Source organism: Channa argus, chromosome 5 (assembly GCF_033026475.1).
Source record: "Channa argus isolate prfri chromosome 5, Channa argus male v1.0, whole genome shotgun sequence".
NCBI classification, from domain to species: Eukaryota; Metazoa; Chordata; class Actinopteri; order Anabantiformes; family Channidae; genus Channa; species Channa argus.
Window position 1 is genome coordinate 6,484,935 of NC_090201.1, and position 20,908 is coordinate 6,505,842.

At 41.3% G+C, this 20,908-nt stretch overlaps 3 protein-coding genes across 4 annotated transcripts; all 3 read left to right on the top strand.

The window, feature by feature from the left end:
• Positions 1–1,115: 1,115 nt before the first annotated feature.
• On the top strand, positions 1,116–4,700 carry bhlhe40 (basic helix-loop-helix family, member e40). 2 transcript variants are annotated; one of them, XM_067505602.1, is made up of 5 exons: positions 1,119–1,622; positions 1,737–1,800; positions 1,887–1,994; positions 2,279–2,402; positions 2,542–4,700. In XM_067505602.1, exons 1-5 carry the CDS (start codon positions 1,549–1,551, stop codon positions 3,402–3,404), a joined length of 1,233 nt encoding a protein of 410 aa, XP_067361703.1. In that variant the 5' UTR covers positions 1,119–1,548; the 3' UTR covers positions 3,405–4,700. The 2 variants fall into 2 exon arrangements, with proteins under 2 accessions (XP_067361704.1, XP_067361703.1); XM_067505603.1 differs by lacking the exon at positions 1,737–1,800 and having other exon boundaries at positions 1,116–1,622; positions 1,850–1,994.
• Positions 4,701–6,386: 1,686 nt separating this feature from the next.
• On the top strand, positions 6,387–10,860 carry LOC137127985 (N-acylethanolamine-hydrolyzing acid amidase-like). The gene is made up of 11 exons (XM_067505604.1): positions 6,387–6,635; positions 7,173–7,337; positions 7,453–7,576; positions 7,668–7,758; positions 7,853–7,938; positions 8,016–8,188; positions 8,291–8,353; positions 8,433–8,499; positions 8,600–8,628; positions 8,891–8,960; positions 9,108–10,860. The coding sequence occupies exons 1-11, from the start codon at positions 6,466–6,468 to the stop codon at positions 9,126–9,128; spliced, it is 1,059 nt and encodes a 352-aa protein (XP_067361705.1). The 5' UTR covers positions 6,387–6,465; the 3' UTR covers positions 9,129–10,860.
• Positions 10,861–12,806: 1,946 nt separating this feature from the next.
• arl8bb (ADP-ribosylation factor-like 8Bb) lies at positions 12,807–17,694 on the top strand. The gene is made up of 7 exons (XM_067505605.1): positions 12,807–13,012; positions 14,360–14,440; positions 14,575–14,648; positions 14,783–14,876; positions 15,247–15,314; positions 15,573–15,643; positions 15,789–17,694. Exons 1-7 carry the CDS (start codon positions 12,890–12,892, stop codon positions 15,836–15,838), a joined length of 561 nt encoding a protein of 186 aa, XP_067361706.1. The 5' UTR covers positions 12,807–12,889; the 3' UTR covers positions 15,839–17,694.
• Positions 17,695–20,908: the final 3,214 nt, after the last annotated feature.

Sequence of the window (20,908 nt, forward strand, 5' to 3'; positions counted from 1 at the left end):
GAAATAATAAACTGTATATTCATAGGCTAATAGTGTGATTATTAAGTGTTTGTTCAGTGTCATAAATGCGAATATGTAACCTTTCTACCATTTTTACTCCAACAAGTCATAAACAAAGCCCAGCAAAGAACATTGCTGCCCATGTACACTTTGTACACTTTTAATCAAGGAAAAACCGAAACAGATGTTGGCAATGTAGAACATTTTCACTTGAGTTAGAAGTGTTAGGTTTGCACTCCAGCATAATAAAGCTTTTCCAACCCGTGAATTGTGCTGGTGCCCGTATCATTAGTTGGAGCTGCTTTGCTGTCTCTGGACCACGATGGATCGTTGTCATTGATGGAGCTATGAACTCCTAAGTTGTACAAGCAGATACTTAAGGAAATTTTCAAGCTGTCCATCAAAAAAAAGTCGATCTGAACACAAGTCGTTCTAGCAAAAAAAATAAAACCCAAAAAACTGCTAAGCAGATAAAAAAAAAAGTATTTTGGAATGGGTCAAAGTTCTGACTGTAATCTTCTACAGATGCTGTGACATGAAGCAGGCAGTTCACACAAGTAAGGGAACTAAAATCAATGTGCTGAAGCTGTATGTGAAGCAGAAAAATTGAAGGGATGTTATTGCTGCTATAAGGGGGTCCCAGCAGTTTATGAAGATACACAAATATTTTAGATTACACAATTTTTCATAAATTTAAAAGTAAGGTTTTGTCTGGTGTGTTTGACTGGGTTCCCTTTATCTATTGAAGGGAACATATTAAACAAGATTTATTGATATTTTAAAGCGATCATCAAACATCAAACTTTCATTACATATATAGGTATATATATAAAATGTGTATAGATTTTTTTTTTTTTTTTTTATGTTTTCTACTCAAGAGGTTACAGTGTGTCCGACTATTGTTGTTACATTGTAACATAAAGGAGTCGAAGAACTTTTCTCGGCTTGATAAGTGACGGACTGTTGCTCTACTTTCTGTCATGGTAAACACGGTTCACTCTGCAAACACGGAGCATGGTGGTACACGGGACTCAGTTCCAGCGCTCGAGTACGACAGAGATGGGTTGTACTCAAGCAGCAGGGAAAAGGGAGGGTGTGCGTGATGGGAGGGGGAGGGTGATGAGTTGAAAGCGCCGTCCAACACGTGAGGCTCATGTGACGGAGTCGAGCCTGTGTCTCTGGCCGAGAGACGTGCCTGCAGTCACAGGGTTTATTTAACACGTAGTCAAACCCACCCAGCTCTCACACACATTCAGCGTGGAGCCTCCCCAGACGTACTACCGAGTCCGGATCTCAGGGTGACAACAGTGCGCCGTGCCCGACTCTCAGCTCACAGCGCGAACACACACACAGACACACACACACAGTCACTGACGCACACGCGAGCGGATAACAGGAGATACTTTTGTCTCTTTTTGTTTTGTTTTGTTTTTGTGTGGTATTTTTACATTTTTTTCTCGACTTTGAAGTGCGACTGCAGAGACACTCTTGGAGCTTTGTGAAGTCTTTTGGGAGAGTAATTTTTCGGGGATTTTGCAGTTAATCGACATGGAGAGGATAACCAGTGCGCAACCACCTCCCTGTGTGCCCAAACACGCATCAATGGATATACACATGTCAGGGTAAATTTGATTTATTTTTTTTTCTGTTTCATATATTGTACTCTTCTTTACAGAACATTTGATGGTATTAGTGAACCCTATCCAAACTAAACTAATTGTACCTTTTCTCCAAAGAATGCCATTTAATTCCATGTATATGTGCAAATCCAGAAGGGGCATAAAGCGCGATGACAACAAGGTAAATTAAAATAAAAGTGCACATCTGTATCTGTATTTATTTAATGCAGCAGCCTGGATTTAAGTGACATTTCCAACCCTGTGCAGGAGACAAACAAGTTGCCGCACCGACTGATCGAAAAAAAGAGACGTGACAGAATCAACGAATGCATTGCCCAGCTAAAGGAACTGTTGCCAGAACATCTTAAGCTTACAGTAAGTATTATCTAATACATATGGCATGTGTGCTACTAGAGAGGGAATCTGAAATGAAACATTGTTTCATTGTTTGGCTGTTCCAAGACGTAAAAAAAATTAAAGTTTGGTCATGTATCTGTGTCTAAATAAATCCCCTATTATTTTGTTATTTGTTAAAAAGATGTGTGTGTGTGTGTGTGGATTGCATGAGTTCCCGGGCGTTTGAGGCTCATCCACTGTTCAGCTGTGAATGTGTTACATAAGAAAGATCAACATGCTTATCGAAGGCCTTCCTGTTTTAGACGCTGGGTCATTTGGAGAAAGCTGTGGTGCTGGAGCTCACTCTCAAGCATGTGAAAGCCCTGAGTGCCCTACTTGAGCAGCAGCAGCAGAAAATCATCGCGCTGCAGAAAGACCTGCATATAAGTAAGTTTGGGCCATGAGATTCTTTTTAGGCAACAGTAGGCATCAACTGACTGGCCCCTGTGTCATCTGTTAAATTTATAACAATCACGTAGCAGGAAGACTGTGCAGTAAATGTTTTTATTCGTTTTTAAACCACCAGGCGATCATGGAGGGGACAGTGGAGAGAGCAGTGACGAGATCTTCCGCTCCGGCTTTCACTTGTGTGCGAAAGAGGTCGTCCACTATCTGGCCAGCCAAGAAAGCAGCAGGGACCTGACCCCCTCTCACATGATCAGCCACCTCCAAAAAGTGGCAGCTAAAGTCCTGCAGCATCAAAACAGCCTATACCCAGACGAGTCCATCCCTCCAGCTCCGGAGAAATTGAAGAAACCTGCGAGTCAGCCCCAGAGGCCCTGTGAAGGCCCTGCTAAAAACTGTGTTCCTGTTATTCAAAGGACTTCCACCCATGGGACGGGGGAGCTGAGTGGCAGCGACACCGACACCGACAGCGGGTATGGCGGTGAGCCTGATAAGCGTGACCCCAAAACCCAGTGGTCAGAACGCCACGCAAGGGAAGGGGAGCGCAACCATGGTGCAACGCGACGTACGGCCGGCGCCATCAAGCAGGAGAGCGAAGAGCCACGAGCTAAGAAGTCGAGGTCTGACTTCTCAGAAGATGAGACTGTGTGCAGTTATGCTTCAGAAGACCTCAGCCCCTACAAGAGTTTCTCCACCAGCCAGCCCCCATTTTGCCTGCCCTTCTACCTCATGCCCCCTGGAGCTGCTGCAGCGGCAGCATATCTGCCCATGCTGGAGAAATACTGGTACCCTGGCAGCTTGCCAGTTATGTACCCGGGCATGAGTGGCTCTGCAGTGAGCTTACACCCAGACATACTTCCCTCATCCCTGGTGATGTCGCCAAGAGCAGGGTCTCCAGTTCCTCACCAGAACCCCAGAGACTCACCTGCTCCTCACAAAGCTTTAAAGCGGACCCCCCCTTTGAACTTGGAAACCAAAGACTAAACAGATGCTTTTCTGTTGGAACCTTGCCCTCTGAATGTTGAATGGGGTTATATTGTTGACCCACTGGAAAGAGGGCAAATAAGCCCAAACAAGCATTGGTATGCTTTTCAAACCGTAGCTGTGTGGCCCATTAGACCACTGACCCCGGCAGAGATGCCTGTATGGTCATTGCAGTTCTGTGATCAGCTACTTGCACACTGAAATTAGACTTTTTTTGAGGGGCAAACCTGGAGAGTCCCCCACATGAAGGCTTTTGCATGGCTCTTAAACACTGTGAATATGGCCAGTGTAAAAGGCGATGAGTGCGTAAGGGATCGCAAGAGTTATTTTCGCTTGTTTTCTTTTCGTTGTTGTCTTTTTTTAATTAAGGCTGTCCACACCAAGTGTTGAATGTCAGAGCTAAATGCAGAATGTAAAGCACAGATAACCCCACCCCACAAAAAACAAAATTTATTTAGACCTACAGTACTTTTTGCACCAATCTGTAATGAATGTTAAAATTGAACAAAAGTCCCTTGTAGATGCTGCTTGAATTATTACCAGCTGTAGATCTGTGAATAGAGGATCTGACTTCAGTGTTTGTCGCTCATTTCACCAAAAAATAAAAGCGTTTCATTTTGACCAGAAACAAAAAGCAAAAAGACATTGCTCCTGTCACCTTTCGTTCAACGTGGAGCTAAAAGAACACAAATGTTTAAAGTGTTCAAAGAATTCAGGGCGTTGTCACTGTACAAGGTGTGTCATTCATGTCTCTAGAAGAGTGATGTGGCCATATGTGCTTTTACAATGTAATTTGTGACTCATGACTATTTGCGCACCTAGATGGAGTTCCTGTGAAGTACCGTTTTGTAATCGATTTTCTTTATACTACCTGAGCATCTCTATTTTTGATACATGACCTGCTAAGTGTATGTGCATCGCTACCAGATGAAGGTTGAGGGCATCATTTACTGTACACCAGTAGTACGTGTACAGTAAATCGCATCACGCTTAACCAGATTTGCATCTTGTTTACAAATTCCTGGTCAAGTTAAGGCCTGATCTTAGCTCATGCTGTTGCCTTTACTCGGTTAACACAGACACAACGATGGCAGGCAATTTAAATGCATTTGCTTTATATGTTGTGTCTGTAGAGAGTGAATGTAAAGTTAAAATAAAAATAATAGTTTTGTATGAAAGAGGTACTTGGGATTTTTATTTTGAAATGTAACTAAGTCTTTGCTGTACATATTTTGTATATAAAGTATTATTGGTATATATTAAAATAATAAAGCTTTTTTTTTCCTCCCCATAAAATTTGTGTTTCACTGCCTGATAGCTTAAACGTTTTGTAGCAACCCAACCTGACAGTTCCTCATAACAACACATACTTGCATAACACTTACATAACCCATAAGGCAGCAGAGCCACTGTAAATCAATACCGTGTCTTAGATTACAGGCTGTGGACATTTCAAAATATAAAAGCCCCCAGAGAAATTAAGCTCACAAATAAACCAGTTTTTCTGTGTTTAACAGTTTTTAGCTTATCACAGCTGCAATAGTCATGAATAGAAAATAATTATTTCCGTTCACAATATTTAGAAAGTAACAAGAATAACCAGACATAAAATGTTGTAGTAAACTACTTTTTCACTGAATTTTACTTTTGTGGTTTAGTAATTTCTCAGTTAATACGGTTTGTGTACTGTACGGCAGGCACTGTGACAATATTGAAAGTGTTTTGTGTAGAAGCAGAAAATGTGTCTGGCAACTAAAGAACACCACAGTGGATGGAAATGGTATTTGAGGTTGTGGGGGCAAGGACTTTTAAGTCTTTGATTTACTTTCATATTTAATGATATGGAATATCACTCTCCACCAACTCTGCTGCTTAGTTTGTGCGCTGTTTCCTGGGTGGTAACACTGCTGTAGTTGTAGTAATAGTGAGAATCAAAAGACCTATGTCATGCATTGCTTTACCACCCACCATGCATCCCTGATAAATGTGGAAATAGCATGTTTGCTTTTCTTGTAATCACAACTGTGTTTTGTAATTTGGTCTGCAGGTACCACGCTATCTTATGATTTCCTTCTCACAGGCCTGCTGACTGGTCCTGGGCTAAAACATGCAACACTGGCACCACCATGTGGAGCTGCTTTGTGCTGGCTTCTAGCCCTACGTAGACTGCTGTGTTACCCACCAGCTGAGGCGGCAAAATGAAGTTGTAGTAAAGTTCCTCTAATTAATGTATGTATTCTATCATGAAATTACTTTTTGTAATGTTGATACCCACACATTCCATTTCCAGGTAGTACTTGCTGCTATTGGCCTGTTTTGTGATGAAAAAACTGTTGTGAGTATTGGATTTGACCATCACTCTGTGCTCAAGACTCTTTTTGGGTGGGTGGTTATATTGCTTCTCCTTTTTTTTAAAACAGCCTCTAAGTGTTTGGGAACTGAGAAGGTTGTTTTTTTTTTTTTTTTTTTTTGCAATAGGCATTTGTTTTACAGGCATGCAAATCGTTTACCAAACATTCCACATGTTTATGGATTCTGTTTTTCTTTCAAAACATTACAGTTTTGGAGACAGACATGCACAGTTCACGCGTCACATACAGGATGTGTGTGGCTTTGTCCTTATGAGAAGCATCAGCTGGATACCAAGGTCCTCCTGAAACACACAAGTCTCTATGAGTTCTGAAGTACTAATACTTTACAGTACTACTGTTATTTAACAACATTTACGACTTTTTGCATTAGGAGTAATGTAAAACAATATTGCGCTGTTACTGATGCGTTGTTAGACGCTACAAACATTAAATTAAAGCCAGGTACATGGTTCCAGGTAGCCTATACATAATAAATACAGAGACCACATTGTTATTGTATTGCTGATATTGTAAAATCCTTTTTTTTTACCGGGAACTGAACTTACGTGTGGGTCCAACTGTGCTGTATGTAAACTATTTTGAAAAACCCGGAGCGGAAGTGTCACTCTCGCTCTTGCCTGTGTGCGGAGAAACAGTCGTCACCAGCGCCAGGCTCAGGCTGTAATTCTCTCAGACTTGGACCGGAGAGGATGGTGCGGTCTGCGGTGCTGCTGCTCGGACTGGTGGTGTCATGCCGGGCAGAGTCTGCTCCACCTACCCTGAATATCAGCCTGGACGATGCTCCAGATGTGCGGTGGGCGCCTCTGCTGAAAGTCTTTGACGTAGAATTTCTGAAGAAAGCTGGCGCAGAGGTCATAGAGTAAGTCTCCCTGAGGCTGCTTCTGACACAACTCACTGGGGAATTAGTCCATGAAACATTCCTGGAAAAACCCGTTGTTTTTTTTCTCTAGAAAGTTCGCTCATACCATGTCATGCTAAGTTTATTGGTTGTTCAGACGGAAGTAATTAGTTATAAGCCGTCCATTGCTAAAGTTGTACCATTTACCATTAGCTAATTAAAAGCACGAATCATGGAAATATAAACATTCGGAAAAACATATGGCGTCGTGTAATTTCCTGTCTCGTTGTTACTGTTGGTAAATAAAAGTGAAGATGAACTGTAACATTACACAACCACAAAGGCACAAACAATTACAGAACCAAGCAAAGCAAACATTCCGTAACATAATGTTAATTTATTATTTATTATTAACACATCGTGTCAGCTTTGAATTAGTGGGTAAAGTAATTGTGGGCATGGTGTTTATTTTCCACTACTCCCACTGCCTGTGCAGACGGTGATGTGTGATTGCACATCTCTCTTTCTCTTCCTCTCTCCCTCCCCGCTCTCTCTTAGCTCCACCGTTCCAAAATGGGTGCATCATGCAGTTGCACCAGTTGTGATGGCCTTGGAGAAGTACATTCCTCAGCCATATGCAGGGGAGATCCGTGGCATGGCCTCTCACTTTGGAGGAAGTCTGTCAGATGTCATCATTCTCAACTTTGCCTATGAGGTGTCTGCGTATGTATGATTGTTCATCTACGTACATATTTGTAGTAGAAAATCATGCACTATGCAGAGGCATGTGGTGTCACAATCTGCCGGAATAAAGTTGAAAGCCCTCTCATCATTCTAGGTTTTGCACTAGCATCATAGCTCAGGACAAAAGTGGACATGTGTACCATGGCAGGAATCTTGATTATCCACATCCTGTTCTGAGGAATCTGACTATCAACATAATCTTCCTCAAGAATGGAAAGGTACAGTATGCATGAATGTAGAATTGCAAATTGCCCTGTAAACCTTTGCAGATGTACAGTTTGATTGTTTCTTGCGGACACCATCCTTCAGGTGGCATACCAGGGAACTTCCTTTGCGGGCTATGTTGGACTGTGGACGGGACAGAGTCCTAACAAGTTTACTGTCTCTGGTGACCAACGAGGTAAGACATGTTTCTTATCTGTTGTCATGTTTGTCCAAAGTCTGCTTTAGACCGACTTATTGTTTTTTACTGTTTACATATTTGTGATCGTCAGGCAGTGAACACTGGTGGAACTGGTGGAAGAATGTGGTGTCCGCTTTCCTCCTTCGAAGATCCCCAGTCAGCTGGCTGGTGAGGGAGGTCAGTATCTTATGAAAATTATTGTGAGTTAAGTATGGTTTTAAGGAAATGAAACCAGCTGTATGTAACCTTTGCAGACACTGGAGGAAGCGGAGGACTTTCAGGATGCAGTGATGCGTCTTTCCAAAATCCCCATCATCACTGGAGTGTATTACATTGTTGGCGGAGTGCGAGCAGGGGAAGGGGCCGTCATCACTAGAGACCGACAGGGCCCTGCTGACATCTGGCCGCTGGATCCCGTGAATGGAGGGCAGGCAAAATGAAGGATCTGAGTACAATTTGACATTACAAGGTGTGTTTTGAGTGTGACTGTACATCCAAAGCCAACCGTAAAACTGTGTTTCTGATTTAGGTGGTACCGAGTGGAGACGAACTTTGACCACTGGCTTCCTCCACCAGCCCGGGATCATCGTCGGTGAGTCATCTTACATAATGAACGCATCAACAATATTGTCGCTGCTGTTTCACACTGTTGTCATGTATTTGTTTCTTAGAGAAGCAGCCAACAAAGCACTAAATGCTACTGGCCAAGAACATATAAACATGGATACACTTTATCAGGCGAGTAGGAACAAAATCACATGTGATACAGAGGGGAAAATTCTGTATGGCCCATCTTGAACCCTTAAGACAATATATTTGACAGCATTCTCTTCCTCAGGTTTTGTCGCTGTATCCAGTGTGTAATGGGTAAGGAGGTTTTCTCAGTTGTTTCTTAAAGAATCACATGACAGTTTGTTCATAATGCTGAGATGGAGCAGTTGTGTGCATACCAGTTTCACTTCCCTTTGCTCCACCTCAGCAATAATGTCAATAGCCCATTGTTTAAGCACAGACTTCAACACATAGCATATAGAACAGCAATGGCAAAGCTTGAATAGTATGCAGTGATATGTGGCTTGTTATGTATTTCTTTACATATCCATTGACTACCATCTTGTTAATTTCCCAGAATCACAGTGTATACAACAACAATGAGTGCAGGAGCCCCTGAGAAGTACAATACAGTTGTCAGGCCACAGGTAATTCAATTAAAAGTAAAATTTACGTAATGTAGTCTTGATTTCTCTCGATAAATCTTTTGTCCTAGAATAGTAGACAATGGTGTGGTGACACACCAGTGAAAACACCAAACCCTCCCTCACTCATCTGTTCTTATCTCTTTCAAGGGCTGTCCTCACACCAACTGATTCAAGTATCAGTCAGATACTCAAGATTTTTTGATGCACTGACTTTCAGGTGCCTGGACTTCACAACATGGTTATATTCAGGTTTATGGTCTAGTGGAGACTATACAGTTACATTCATAAATATTGGAACAACGATGTCTTTTTGGCATTTGGCCTCTGTACATCATCACTCTGATTTTGAAATGAAACACTCATATGTTGAAGATGTGAACAAAGACTTTTAGCTTTAAGTTTGACTAAAGTGTGGCATTAAACATTTAAGTATTACAGCCGTTTTCATTCACCGCCCCATTTTTGCTGACACCAAAATAATGAAACAAACTACCATAATTACAAACATACGATTGCTTGGGATACTTAGATGCAGTCCTTTGCAGTCAATGACAGCCTGATATCTGGAACCTATGGGCAATGCTGACTTTAATCCCTCTAGATGCTTTCCCAGGCCTTTGTTCGTGTTCTGCCTTCAGAATTGTCTTCAGTAAGTTGAAAGCTGCTCTACTGGGTTCGGATCAGGTGACCAACTTGGCCAGTGAAGAATATCCCATTTGTTTGCCTTGAGAAACTCTTGGGTATCCTTTGCTGTATATTTTGGGTCATTATCCACCTGCAATATTTAGCGAGGTCCTGCCAGTTTTGCAGCATTTATTGTCCTATACGTTTTAGGATTCATCCTGCTAATTTTCTCAACAGTCAGGTCATCAGTAAACATCAACAATTCGGTATCATAGGAATGCATTAACACTGCCTCCAGCATGTTTGACAGATGATGTGGTGATGATGATGGTTTGGACCACGAGCTGTTCCTTTGTTTCTTTCTCCAGATTTTTTTCTGATCATTCTTAAACAAGCCAATCATGGCTTCATCTGTACAAAGATTTTTCCAGAACTGAGCAGGGTTTTGAAGGTGTTTTCTGGCAACGAAACTGGCAAAGAAAGAAGTCTGACTATTTTGTTCTTGAGTGTTACCAGTGGGTCAACCTTGTTGTGAAGGTTGTGTATTTCATTCATAAAGCCGTCTCTTGACTCTAGACTTAGGCAACGCCTGCCTCCTCAAGAGTGTGAAAGGGTTCTTCTTCACTTTGCAAAGTCTTCTGCTGTCATCCAATTTAGTTGTCTTTCTTCCAGACCTTTTGCTGCAGCTAAGCTGCCAGTGGGTTCCTTTATTTTAAGAATGTTCCAAACTGCCTAATGTGGCCTCCTTCATTTGCACCTCTCGGAACTTCATGAGTACCACTGAACAGCTAAAATGCAAATGTGAAACTCATAACTACCTCTAGGCCTTTTATCTGCTTGATGAGTCATGAGGTAACAAAGGAATAGGCCACACACAGACTTGCAACCTCTTGTCAGCCAGTGTGTATGAAAGTGGTTGTAAATGCTACACACTATTGTCATATACCTTGAATTAAAGCTGAAAGTCTTGACTTTACCACAGTGGGGTGGCATACAGAGGCCAAATGCCAAAAACACTTATCATTGTTCTGATATTTATGAACCTCACTGTATATTTAACATGAATACAAGGGAATCTGAATCAAGCTTTCTTAGTGTGATTGCGCTTTTCTGCCTTTATCAAAAAACTAAAACAAAAATGTGACTGGTTTGCCACCTTTTGAACCATATGTCAGGTTTAAGAAAAGTTTGGATACTTGACCTCAGAATGTGAAGTGCCTTGTGATGATTTTTTTGTAAATTGGTGCCATATAAATAAAGTTGGAAGTTAAATGATTGTGATCATCTGGACTCAACATTTCTTTGGAATTGGTACTGAAATTCACCAAACCTAATACAATAATGGTAAAAGTTCATTCCAAAACACAGCCAGGTGGTGGGTTGCCATAGATGACCAGTCACTGCCTTTCTCCTCCTGGTTTCCAGCTCAACTCTCTCTTGTTGTAGCGCTAACAACAGGCTCTTTCTGCTGTGTCCCCCAAATGATCAGTTGTCATCCTGTCCCTTGTTTCCTGAGCCGACAGTGTCTTCCACACTGACGACTCTGGGAAACCCCTGCAGCCAACCACAACTGGAAAAAAACCCCTTTGGCCTTAATGTGCCGTCTACAGAAGGATCTTCTTAGACTTGTTTGGGAAAGTGGCTCCTCCCATGCTCTGGTGAACCTAATGGGTCGGGTTAGTCTCATATGGGTCCTCTCGTGCTTTGCGCCAAGAGTTTTGAAGTTATCTTGAAGTAGAGTCAATGCAGCTGGACATATTAGTCTGAAAACTTTCACTACTCTTTTATCAGAGACGTAGTAAAAAAACGGCATTCAGATTATTCAGTTTTTGGCACCTTTATGCTTCCTGTTTTTGCCTTCCTTCCTGCGTCCTGTTTGGTTTTGTTTACTTCACTTCATTGCCTGACTTTGCACTCTTTCGAATGACGAACGCTTATTTGACCTGTGAATTAATACATTTTCTATATATCATGCCGAATTGATACAGCATTGATATGAGACAATTAAGGCTATATTAATATTCTTTTCACTATAATGTAATGTTTTGTCAGTTCTGTAATATTTTAAAATTTTCGGGATTTTAAGTTAGACTTTAAGTTAATTAATTACTATTTAAGTAACCCATTTATCTTCGTTGCTTCGCAGTGTTAATGCAGGTCACTGTCCAGTAATCTGCAACACCAAACATCCAACGTTACCTGTAGTAGACACACTTTAATAGAGAAAAGTAACAAATTTAGATTTCTTGATTATGAAAGAGTTCATGCACGAGGTCCCTTGTCTTGACAAGGGGTTAGACAGTCTGTTCGATTTAAATGTCATTGTTGTGTGTAAAATGTCATCCTCATATAATATGGTTTAGAGGGAGTCTGATCTACCAGCAGCTCTTAGCAGGAATAATTACACCGTGCTGGTGCCCTCTAGTGATGACACAGTGGAATAAACATGTAAAAAAATCCCTTTGGATGAGTCAGTCATTATTTCTCTTTTCTAACAGATCTAAATGATATTGCTTAGAACTTTACACCTGTTCATGCTTCCTAACATAAAAAAGATAACCCTTCTATGTTCAGTAGAGATCCAGGAATTAGCATCACAATCCTAAAATATAAATATTAAAATTGGAACAGTAGGCTCAAACATAAACCACGCTCCTTCATCTCTTCTTCTTCCTCTTCCTTCACTCTTTCCACTCTTTCAAAACATTTAAAGGAGGCTTTTTGAAGCTGCTTGGTTCTTGATCACCTCCCTGACAAGCATGCTTGCACAGTTTGAAGTGCCACACCAAAGTCTGTGGAGATCCTCAGCCATTCAGGTGATTGACTCATGGTGACTGGGTCATTTTCTGGGTAGTTGGAACTAACGAAAATTTGAAAGTGCAAGTCGTTCTTTTTTTATGAATTTGCTAAATGTTTTTGTGATGTCCTTAGTGCAATCATTCTGTGCAAAATGGCAGTTGAATAAATGCCTGTGAAACCCGTCTTGATACTTTACACGACTTGTAAAGAAAATTGTGAAAAACATTATTTTAAAATATGCTAAATTTTAACTATTCATGCCTGTAGGTTTTCTAAAGTGTTTTATCACTATCACAAGTCAGTGTGAAAACACAGGCAAGTTTCCTCACAAACTTCATCGTGCGCGCTCCCGTCAGGTTCACGCACTCCTCTCTGCGTGCACGTACAATCAGCAGCGTGTCAGCTGATCACATGATATGACAAAGCACCTAGCCACTTCCTGTGTAGACCGCTAGCCAATTCACACCCAGACGGCTGCAGCGAGTGCGACTACTGTGTCATCCAAAATGCTGGCCCTCATAAACAGGCTTTTGGACTGGTTCAGGTCCCTCTTTTGGAAAGAGGAGATGGAGCTTACATTGGTGGGGCTGCAGTACTCCGGGAAAACCACATTCGTCAATGTGATTGCAGTAAGTAGCTAGCAAACAAGCTGTCAGTGTGGGCCCAGACTACTACCTGGGAGAGGTTGTGGGCGAATGTTTTTATGCATATGCTACCAAACTATCGCCTCAGCATTTATGGGTTCTAGTTCCATAAAACCTGAAGGCCATTTCCTCGTGACTGGATTAAGGCTGGCTTAAGATAGCACAAATTGCTGCGGAGCCAACGCCGGCAACGATTTCACTCAGTTGTTGTTTGGATCGCTGGAATGACGAGCTTCTTGGTATGACTGTGCGCTTACTCGTGAAATCAGTCATGTGAACGGACTTGTCAGTGCTTCGTAACAGCTGCTGTTGTGTCCTCATCAACCATATGTTGACAGCACGGGCAGCTATTCCGCGACTCCCTAAACAGTTTGTCTTCTTGATGCGCCTTGAGGAATTAAAGAACCCGACGAGGCCCGGAGGCACCAAGACCAGAGGCTGCCTGGTAGATTAGAGTAGGACAAGTGCTGCTGAAATGTCCCTCGGCTGTTGGGTTTCTTTGTCGGACAAACTGCCACAACTTAATGTCGATCGAAGTATTTATAATTCCTGCCTTGTCATTGGGGGCTGTTTGTATGTCTGACTTCTTCAGCTTTTGACATTATTGTAAGGGTTATATTGTGAAGTCCGGTCTTGTTTATGTCTGTGTTTCTAGGTGATAGGCCACACTGTACTCAACCGAAGCAAGAAGTCGTCAGGCACTATGCTTTGCCCCCTCCCCTCCCACAATCATGCACATTTTTCCCTCATGTCAGGTGATCGGCAATTGGGTTAGAACAAAGCTGCCCTCTGTCTTTGTCATTGGTGGGCTGTTCAACTAATACCTATAATGAATCATATTTGATGTTTTTTTTTTTTTAACGATATAACAACAACTGCTTATTCATGGACTTTAAAAGATTCATAGAGTGACCTGGCAAGTATTGGCAGCAACATTGGCCGGAGCTCAGAAGCAGCTAAAAATGACCCCTGCAATCAAATAGTTTGCTTATGTAATCTGACCCTGTGCACAGAAAAGATTCACACCTGCTTTCCATGTGATCTCTGAATCAGATTAAATCATAGTGATGGTCGTACACGGGGACACAAACGTGAACACATTTGTGGAGAAAACATTGACAACAGTGTGATAATTGACCAAATAAAATGTATCGAGGACTTTGCTTAATACGCAAGGTCCTGATTAAATACAGGTAAATGATTGTAATACTATTTCTTATCCTACTCTTTATCCTACTTGGTGTGTTTTTTTTGTGTGTGTGTGTTTTTAACAATGCAACATGCAGTACTTAATAGCACTGCCACTTTTATCCATGCTTTTGTTATGTACAGTCAGGCCAGTTCAGCGAAGACATGATCCCCACAGTCGGGTTCAACATGCGTAAGGTCACTAAAGGCAATGTGACAATAAAGGTAAGCAAGTGTCCATCTGCCCGCTATTGCTGCTCTATTGAAATCAATTTTCTGCTGAGAGCAGTAATGATGCAATAATAGGATGGCAACATGTTGAGGACTCTCTTGTTGATTTTTGTCCTTTCTCACCTCAGATATGGGACATAGGTGGACAACCTCGCTTCAGAAGCATGTGGGAGCGCTACTGTAGGGGAGTAAATGCAATTGTGTAAGTTTGTGGACCCTCAGGAGAACAGCATGTTACATAAAAAAACTAAACAAAGAAACAGACATCTTTAAATTTTACAAGGAAACTATTAAATGAACTCTGTATTCTCAATTGGGCCTTTTTCCCCTTTGCAGTTACATGGTGGATGCAGCAGATAGAGAGAAGATAGAAGCTTCCAGAAATGAACTGCACAACCTTTTAGACAAGCCGCAACTACAGGGAATACCTGTAAGAGGCCGCACATTTGATCACGTTGACCTCTGATGATCTATTGACTGTGGTCACATGCAGTGATTAAACGTGTAATTAGGAGTCACGGTGACTAATGACTTGCAGTGACTAAGGCTTGATGATGTGAGACTAAGTGGTCATTTGAAACCAACCCTGTTTTTCTTTTTTTTTTCTGCTAAGCAAATGGTATAATTGACTTGACAGGGTTTGACATGCTAAATCAATAGGCTTCCACCTGCTTGACACCACACAGTAAGGATTCTGTGATGGCTGGTTGAGAGAAGCCTGATCGCGATGTGTGATAATGCTGATACATTGTTTGGTGGGATATTGATCATTGATCTTTCTCTCTTCTGTGGTTTTTCAGGTTCTAGTACTGGGCAACAAACGAGACCTACCCAACGCACTTGATGAGAAGCAGCTCATTGAAAAAATGTGAGCCACTCACAATTCTGTAACATTGTTAATAATTCTTTGCTATCAATTTTAGACATGGCGGGTATCAAAAATTCTGATTAAAGACATTAATCTTGGAAAAGCCTTTTTCTATAATGACGAATTCAAGGCTGGTATTCGCAAAATGTTAATGACCGTAGGTTTTGGATTAGATGTTTCAGGTGTCCACAGACTAGCAGATGTTTAGGTTCTTTAAAAATACACATCTTATTACACTTCACACTTTTCCTTTTGCAGGAACCTATCAGCCATTCAGGACCGAGAGATCTGCTGCTACTCTGTGTCCTGCAAAGAAAAGGACAACATAGGTAAAGATCTGAGTAGAAGTTAGTTTATGAGACGTGCAAGCATTTCTGATAACAAAGAAGTTCACATAAAAACAAAAAAAGGTTGTAGTAATAATTCAACCTGCTGATGTCCTCAAACACCTCTTAAATGGTTCTCTCCCTGCAGATATCACACTGCAGTGGCTCATTCAGCATTCAAAGTCACGAAGAAGCTGAATGTGAAGACCTTTCCAGTCGCAGCTCTGGCCTCAGCCCCCTAATGGTCATGGGTCCTCGACAGTCATCCCTTCTACTGCCTCTGTGAAGTAATCCAGCTCTCTCTCTCTGCTCTCTATCATCACCACCTGCGCCACCCAGTACACTACCATAGATGTGTAGAACCTATACAGCACTACCACCACCCCAACTATCTGGAGTCTTGAAAAGTTGTCAGCACTGTGCTAGAAGGTGGATTATCCCTACCTATCATCGCCTGCCACTACGGACATGGTCTGTGTCTGTATACATCACGGATATTTTCTTTTTTTTTTATGGCTTCTGTTCCCTTCGACACAGGAATCTAAAGATGTTTGCCGTGTACTGTTCCCTCGGATACACTAGGATGAAGCTCCTCTAATCCCACAATCAAACATCCGTTTTCTGTTGCCTGTCAACATGTGGCGTTTACAAGACATCATGCGATTGTAGTTTTTAACAGTTATTTGCCAAAATGATGATGGTTGCTTTCGCTAATGCCTGTTAAACCTCTACGCTGTGCTGCCTGCGTTTCATTTGCTGGCTTGTGGAACTGTCTGTGTTCATAAAGTAACTTGCATTAATGTTTACACACAGCATAAGCATACAGATCAGGAGAAACTGAGTGGTTGCTGTGTCTGAGGCAGATGGGTCGGCAGAGATTTTAGTGCCTTTTGGCTAAGAGAGCGTCCAAGTTAGACCAGTATTGCCCAATACAGCTACCAACCTACTATTTTAAGTAAACGCTTGGTACAGACGCAGCGTGAATCCCTTAATTAGACCTGACAACACCTCTCGACAATCTCACATGTTTTGTATGGATATAAACACATTGTAATATCTAAGAAAAGACTATTGTATTGTAGATGAGAAATGAGAAATAGAGCAATGGGTCGAGGGAACGTGAAGTGAATGAGAAAATGTTACATTTTGTTTGGTTGACCGTTAATTGGATGCTGTCTCACTTGTAGCTTGTAGCTTGTAGCTCCAAGCAGCTTTTATGTAGCTTGAGATGCAGACAGGCGTTTGCATGCAGTTCTCAGTTTGTCAAAGGATTTTTTTTTTTTTTAAAGAGAAATGGTCTGAACACAGTGTTTGTCTGTTTCATAGTCCAACTTCTGTTGTGGGTTGGATGACGGAAAACCAGTGTTAGTAATGATCAATAGAGAGCAGAAGGGGGTCCACTAGTTCAGAGTGTTGGGTGCTTGATGTCATCTATGCCTTTCCACATCCTCGTCTGAATCCTGATGTCCAAGGACGACGCTCTCTCCTCTAAACGCAACGTATTGGTTAACGACATGTAATTTGCTTTCAGCGACAAGACAATGGTTTCTCACAGGTTTCAAGCACTTTATATTAATCTTCCCCTTGCTTGGCCAATGCACCTTGAGCTTTTTTTTTTTTTTTTTTTTTTTTTTCTTTCTTGTGAGTATCATGGGATCAGGATGAGTTATCCCTTTTGCTACAACACTGCGTATGGCTTCTGCATTTCACTGTAATGTCGTCTACAAATCTTAGCACATCCCTTCTGTTATCTCACACGTTGTTCTGTGTCTGTCGGTGATCGTCGTAATCCTAAATGCTGATTGTTGGGACCACAGCAGGAGTGAGGGGCTGTATAATTCGGGTGACTGTGTGGGTAATTTGGGGAAAGCTTTGTTTACCTGTGTAATAATATAGCCTATTTGCAATTTGTATGTGCATGTGCTAAACTTATTCACATTCAATTGCAGACTTTGTAAATAAGAAGTTAGCATTTTTATTCCAACAAATGCTCCTGTAGATGTCATGCATTCTTTCCCTGTGATTGCTAATAAATTTGTTTTTATTTTTAAGGATTTCAAGGCTTGCAGTCAAATTCCTTGGAAAGTTGTCAATGTCATTTTCCCCACTAGGTGGCAGCAGAGTAGTTTTGTAGAGTAATAACAGATGAGATGAGCTTTAAAGTCTCTACAAACAGTAAACTCCCAAATTCTACGTGAAATCATGTGTCATGAACCTGTTTTCCTGTATGATAATGAAGAGTCTTTTTTTAAAATTTTTTATAGAGGTCTTCACAAATTGATCTAAATAGTAGAATTTGGCAAAATCAGTAATTGCATTACAGTTTTTCACTTTCATTACCCTGGAGTTCTCATTTAAAACATAACCTTCATCTAAAGTGGACCCTAAGGCAGATGGCTTGAAGTACCTGCTCTCACAATATATTTGGTTCCCAGAATTCAATTTACAAAAGCCTATGCGTAGACATTTTCTTGTTAAAGGCAATTAACACCTGTTAGTGTTGCTTGGCAGAAAAATTGCTTTTATGCACAGAAATGTAACACTGTTAAAACAGAATATTAACACAAGCACGGGGGGAATATGCCACAAACCAGGGGGCCATAAAGCAAGTCATGTTCTTGCAGCTGCACAGAACTGTCAGAGAACAGACCTGTGCTGGTAAAGCAGAAACTCCTTCATTAATCTCATTTCTTAAACACAACTTCTAATGAACAGCTGCTGGCGTTTATGGTATGTAAGGGCAGTAGTTAGAACGTGTCAACGGATCTAGGTGTTTTCTGATGAGTTCCATGGTCATTTAGAGATCGAAGCGTGTGTGTGTGTGTCTGCATGGGCCCTACAGTAACGTGTGTGTGTGTGTATGTGACTGACAATTGCAATGACTGCGAGGGGGTTAAGTAGTTGTTACAAACATGCCTTAAGGATTTATGTAGGCACGAGGTCACATAGCCCACCCAAAGGTGTGTTATACTCTATTAGCAGTGCACTCGTTGTGCAATGCAGCCTATTTTGCGCCTAACACCTGCCACGAGTGCAATGTTTACCTTGTGTGTCAAAATGTCAATCCTATGATGAATTCGTCACCAAAATGATGTGGATTGCTGCAAATCGAATTACAGTGAATCCAGTTATGTTACAGGCTTGTTTCAAAATGGATCAAATTCATGTTTTACTCCCAATTCTACAAACAACACCACCTAATGACAACGTGATAAAGTTTGTTTAAAGTCTTTGCGAATGTATTAAAAATGAAAAACAAAATACACATGTGCATAAGTATTTACTGACTTTGCTTAATACTTTGTCGAAGCACCTTTAGCACCAATTACAGCCTCAAGTCTTTTTGAGTATGATGCTACAATCTTGACACTACTGTTTTTGGGTAGTTTGTCCCGTTCTTCTTCTTCGCAGTACCTCTCGAGCTTCATCAGGTGCAAGTCTGGGCTCTGGCTGGGCCCCTGAAGGACATTCACAGAGTTTTCCTGTAGCCACTCCTTTGTTATCTTGGTTGTGTTCTTAGGGTCGTTGTCCTGTTGAAAGATGAAGCGTCGCCCCTGTCTGAGGTCCAGAGCTCCCTGGAACAGGTTTTCGTCACGTCAACTTTCAACAAGGCTGTGGCCAATATAACAATCCCCTCTACATAATACTGTAGGTATTCCTATGATAATGTTTCAGTTAACTTTCTAAACAGCATATCCTTAAACAAAAACAGCTATTTGACACAAGCATTTATTCAGCTTCCTGTCTAATGCACAGAATTGGTTCCAGATTGAAGCTGCTGTTGCTTATACAGCAAACAACCTTGGACGGTCTCAGTCAACACTTTACTTTCACTCTGTTGTCTGCAATAACAAGCAAACTCAGCACACCTAGGTTTTGCAAGCATTGCGTGTTTCTGCACTGGCTGCGTGAAAGGAGAGGCCATAGTCTTGTTTGTCTATGTTATAGAACACACTTTTACAGCGTAAAAACACTTAATGTCTCCTCAGTCAAAGACATCTTACGTTTTTTTTGGTTTTGTCTTTTGCCTGATGACATATGGTCTCACGTGCATGTGAATGCATTTGGGTTTATTAGCATACACGTTGGAAGCATTAGTTCTGTAACTTCTGTCCTGTCCCTGTAAAGGCTGAATCATGCCCACTTCCTTCCTCCTCTCTCTAGTTCTCCATATAATTATAAACAGTTTTCATACCTTCCAGACAGGACTGTAATAATATTTAGCCCACTTCCTCCATTTAGACTTTTAGCTCATAATGTTTACAATACACAACATTTGCACGGAGCCGCTCGCTACATCCGTGAGCTGCAAACATGTGGCTGTAAAGGTGAAGGTCATTTCATGTCTGATTTACAGCGGCTGCGTTTGGGGGTTCGAACAGCAAGATAGTAAATCTACCAATTCAGCAGAGAATGGTGGATGAATCCTGACCCAACTAAAATGAAGGAGTAAGTGTAACTACTTTATGTTTTATGATGTTCCTTTTGCAAAAATTTGTCATTCATGCACAATTACTGCTAATAATTTCCATATCGGATATGTTTTTTTTCCCCCGAACTATTTATTTACTGCTGAGTTGCCTTTGTTCATGTGACAGGGATGTCAGACTTTGGCTGAGCTAACTGTGGGGGTAATTTGTTTTGGGGTTTTAAAATGTCAATAAATTGCTTCAAAGTTGTTGAACTGTAGTTTGAGAATAGGATTGTTTGGCTCTTCTGCAAACACTTCACTGAAGTCTGCATTCAGACCATAATTTAGCACTAACTGTGTGTGGAATGTCACACGACTCATGCAGAGTTGCATGGCACGAGTGAAGTGTAAATAAAGTGGATGCAATCATTTGCAGATCGTTTTAACCATATTTGTAATGTGGTACAAAGACAAAATACCAAATGTTGAAATTGTATTATAGAATTTCAGATTTTTTTCAGTGGGTGACAGGTCAGGACTGCTGGCAGCACGTGTGCTCTCCTTTGTGAGTGTAATTTTTCATACAAATTAATCCTTTGCGCCGATTTTGTGTATTTGGTGACACTGAATTGTTGTAAATATCCTAAAATATGAATAAAAAAAAAACCAACAGGAGTTTTTTGATCTTGAACACTGAGGTTTCTAGATGGCCTTGCCTTAGTTTCAGAGGCTGTGAACCCCAATAGATAATCACTGTTCAAGCTGCCAATAAGAAAGTTAGTTTTTGTTTGACGTAAACCATGACTTTTTCTTCGTGTTTATGATTGTGGTAGTGCAGAAAAGCTGCTGAGACTTCC

What these genes read in the sequence shown, in the direction of transcription:
- LOC137127985 (XM_067505604.1), top strand. Translation starts at nt 6,466, where the DNA reads ATGGTGCGGTCTGCGGTGCTGCTGCTCGGACTGGTGGTGTCATGCCGG. An exon ending in TCTTCCTCAAGAATGGAAAG is followed by an intron (nt 7,577 to 7,667) that starts GTACAGTATGCA and finishes ACCATCCTTCAG; the next exon opens with GTGGCATACCAGGGAACTTC. An exon ending in CTGGATCCCGTGAATGGAGG is followed by an intron (nt 8,189 to 8,290) that starts GCAGGCAAAATG and finishes TTTCTGATTTAG; the next exon opens with GTGGTACCGAGTGGAGACGA.
- arl8bb (XM_067505605.1), top strand. Translation starts at nt 12,890, where the DNA reads ATGCTGGCCCTCATAAACAGGCTTTTGGACTGGTTCAGGTCCCTCTTT. An exon ending in AGGGGAGTAAATGCAATTGT is followed by an intron (nt 14,649 to 14,782) that starts GTAAGTTTGTGG and finishes TCCCCTTTGCAG; the next exon opens with TTACATGGTGGATGCAGCAG. An exon ending in AAGCAGCTCATTGAAAAAAT is followed by an intron (nt 15,315 to 15,572) that starts GTGAGCCACTCA and finishes TTCCTTTTGCAG; the next exon opens with GAACCTATCAGCCATTCAGG.
- bhlhe40 (XM_067505602.1), top strand. Translation starts at nt 1,549, where the DNA reads ATGGAGAGGATAACCAGTGCGCAACCACCTCCCTGTGTGCCCAAACAC. An exon ending in TAAAGCGCGATGACAACAAG is followed by an intron (nt 1,801 to 1,886) that starts GTAAATTAAAAT and finishes AACCCTGTGCAG; the next exon opens with GAGACAAACAAGTTGCCGCA. An exon ending in CAGAACATCTTAAGCTTACA is followed by an intron (nt 1,995 to 2,278) that starts GTAAGTATTATC and finishes TTCCTGTTTTAG; the next exon opens with ACGCTGGGTCATTTGGAGAA.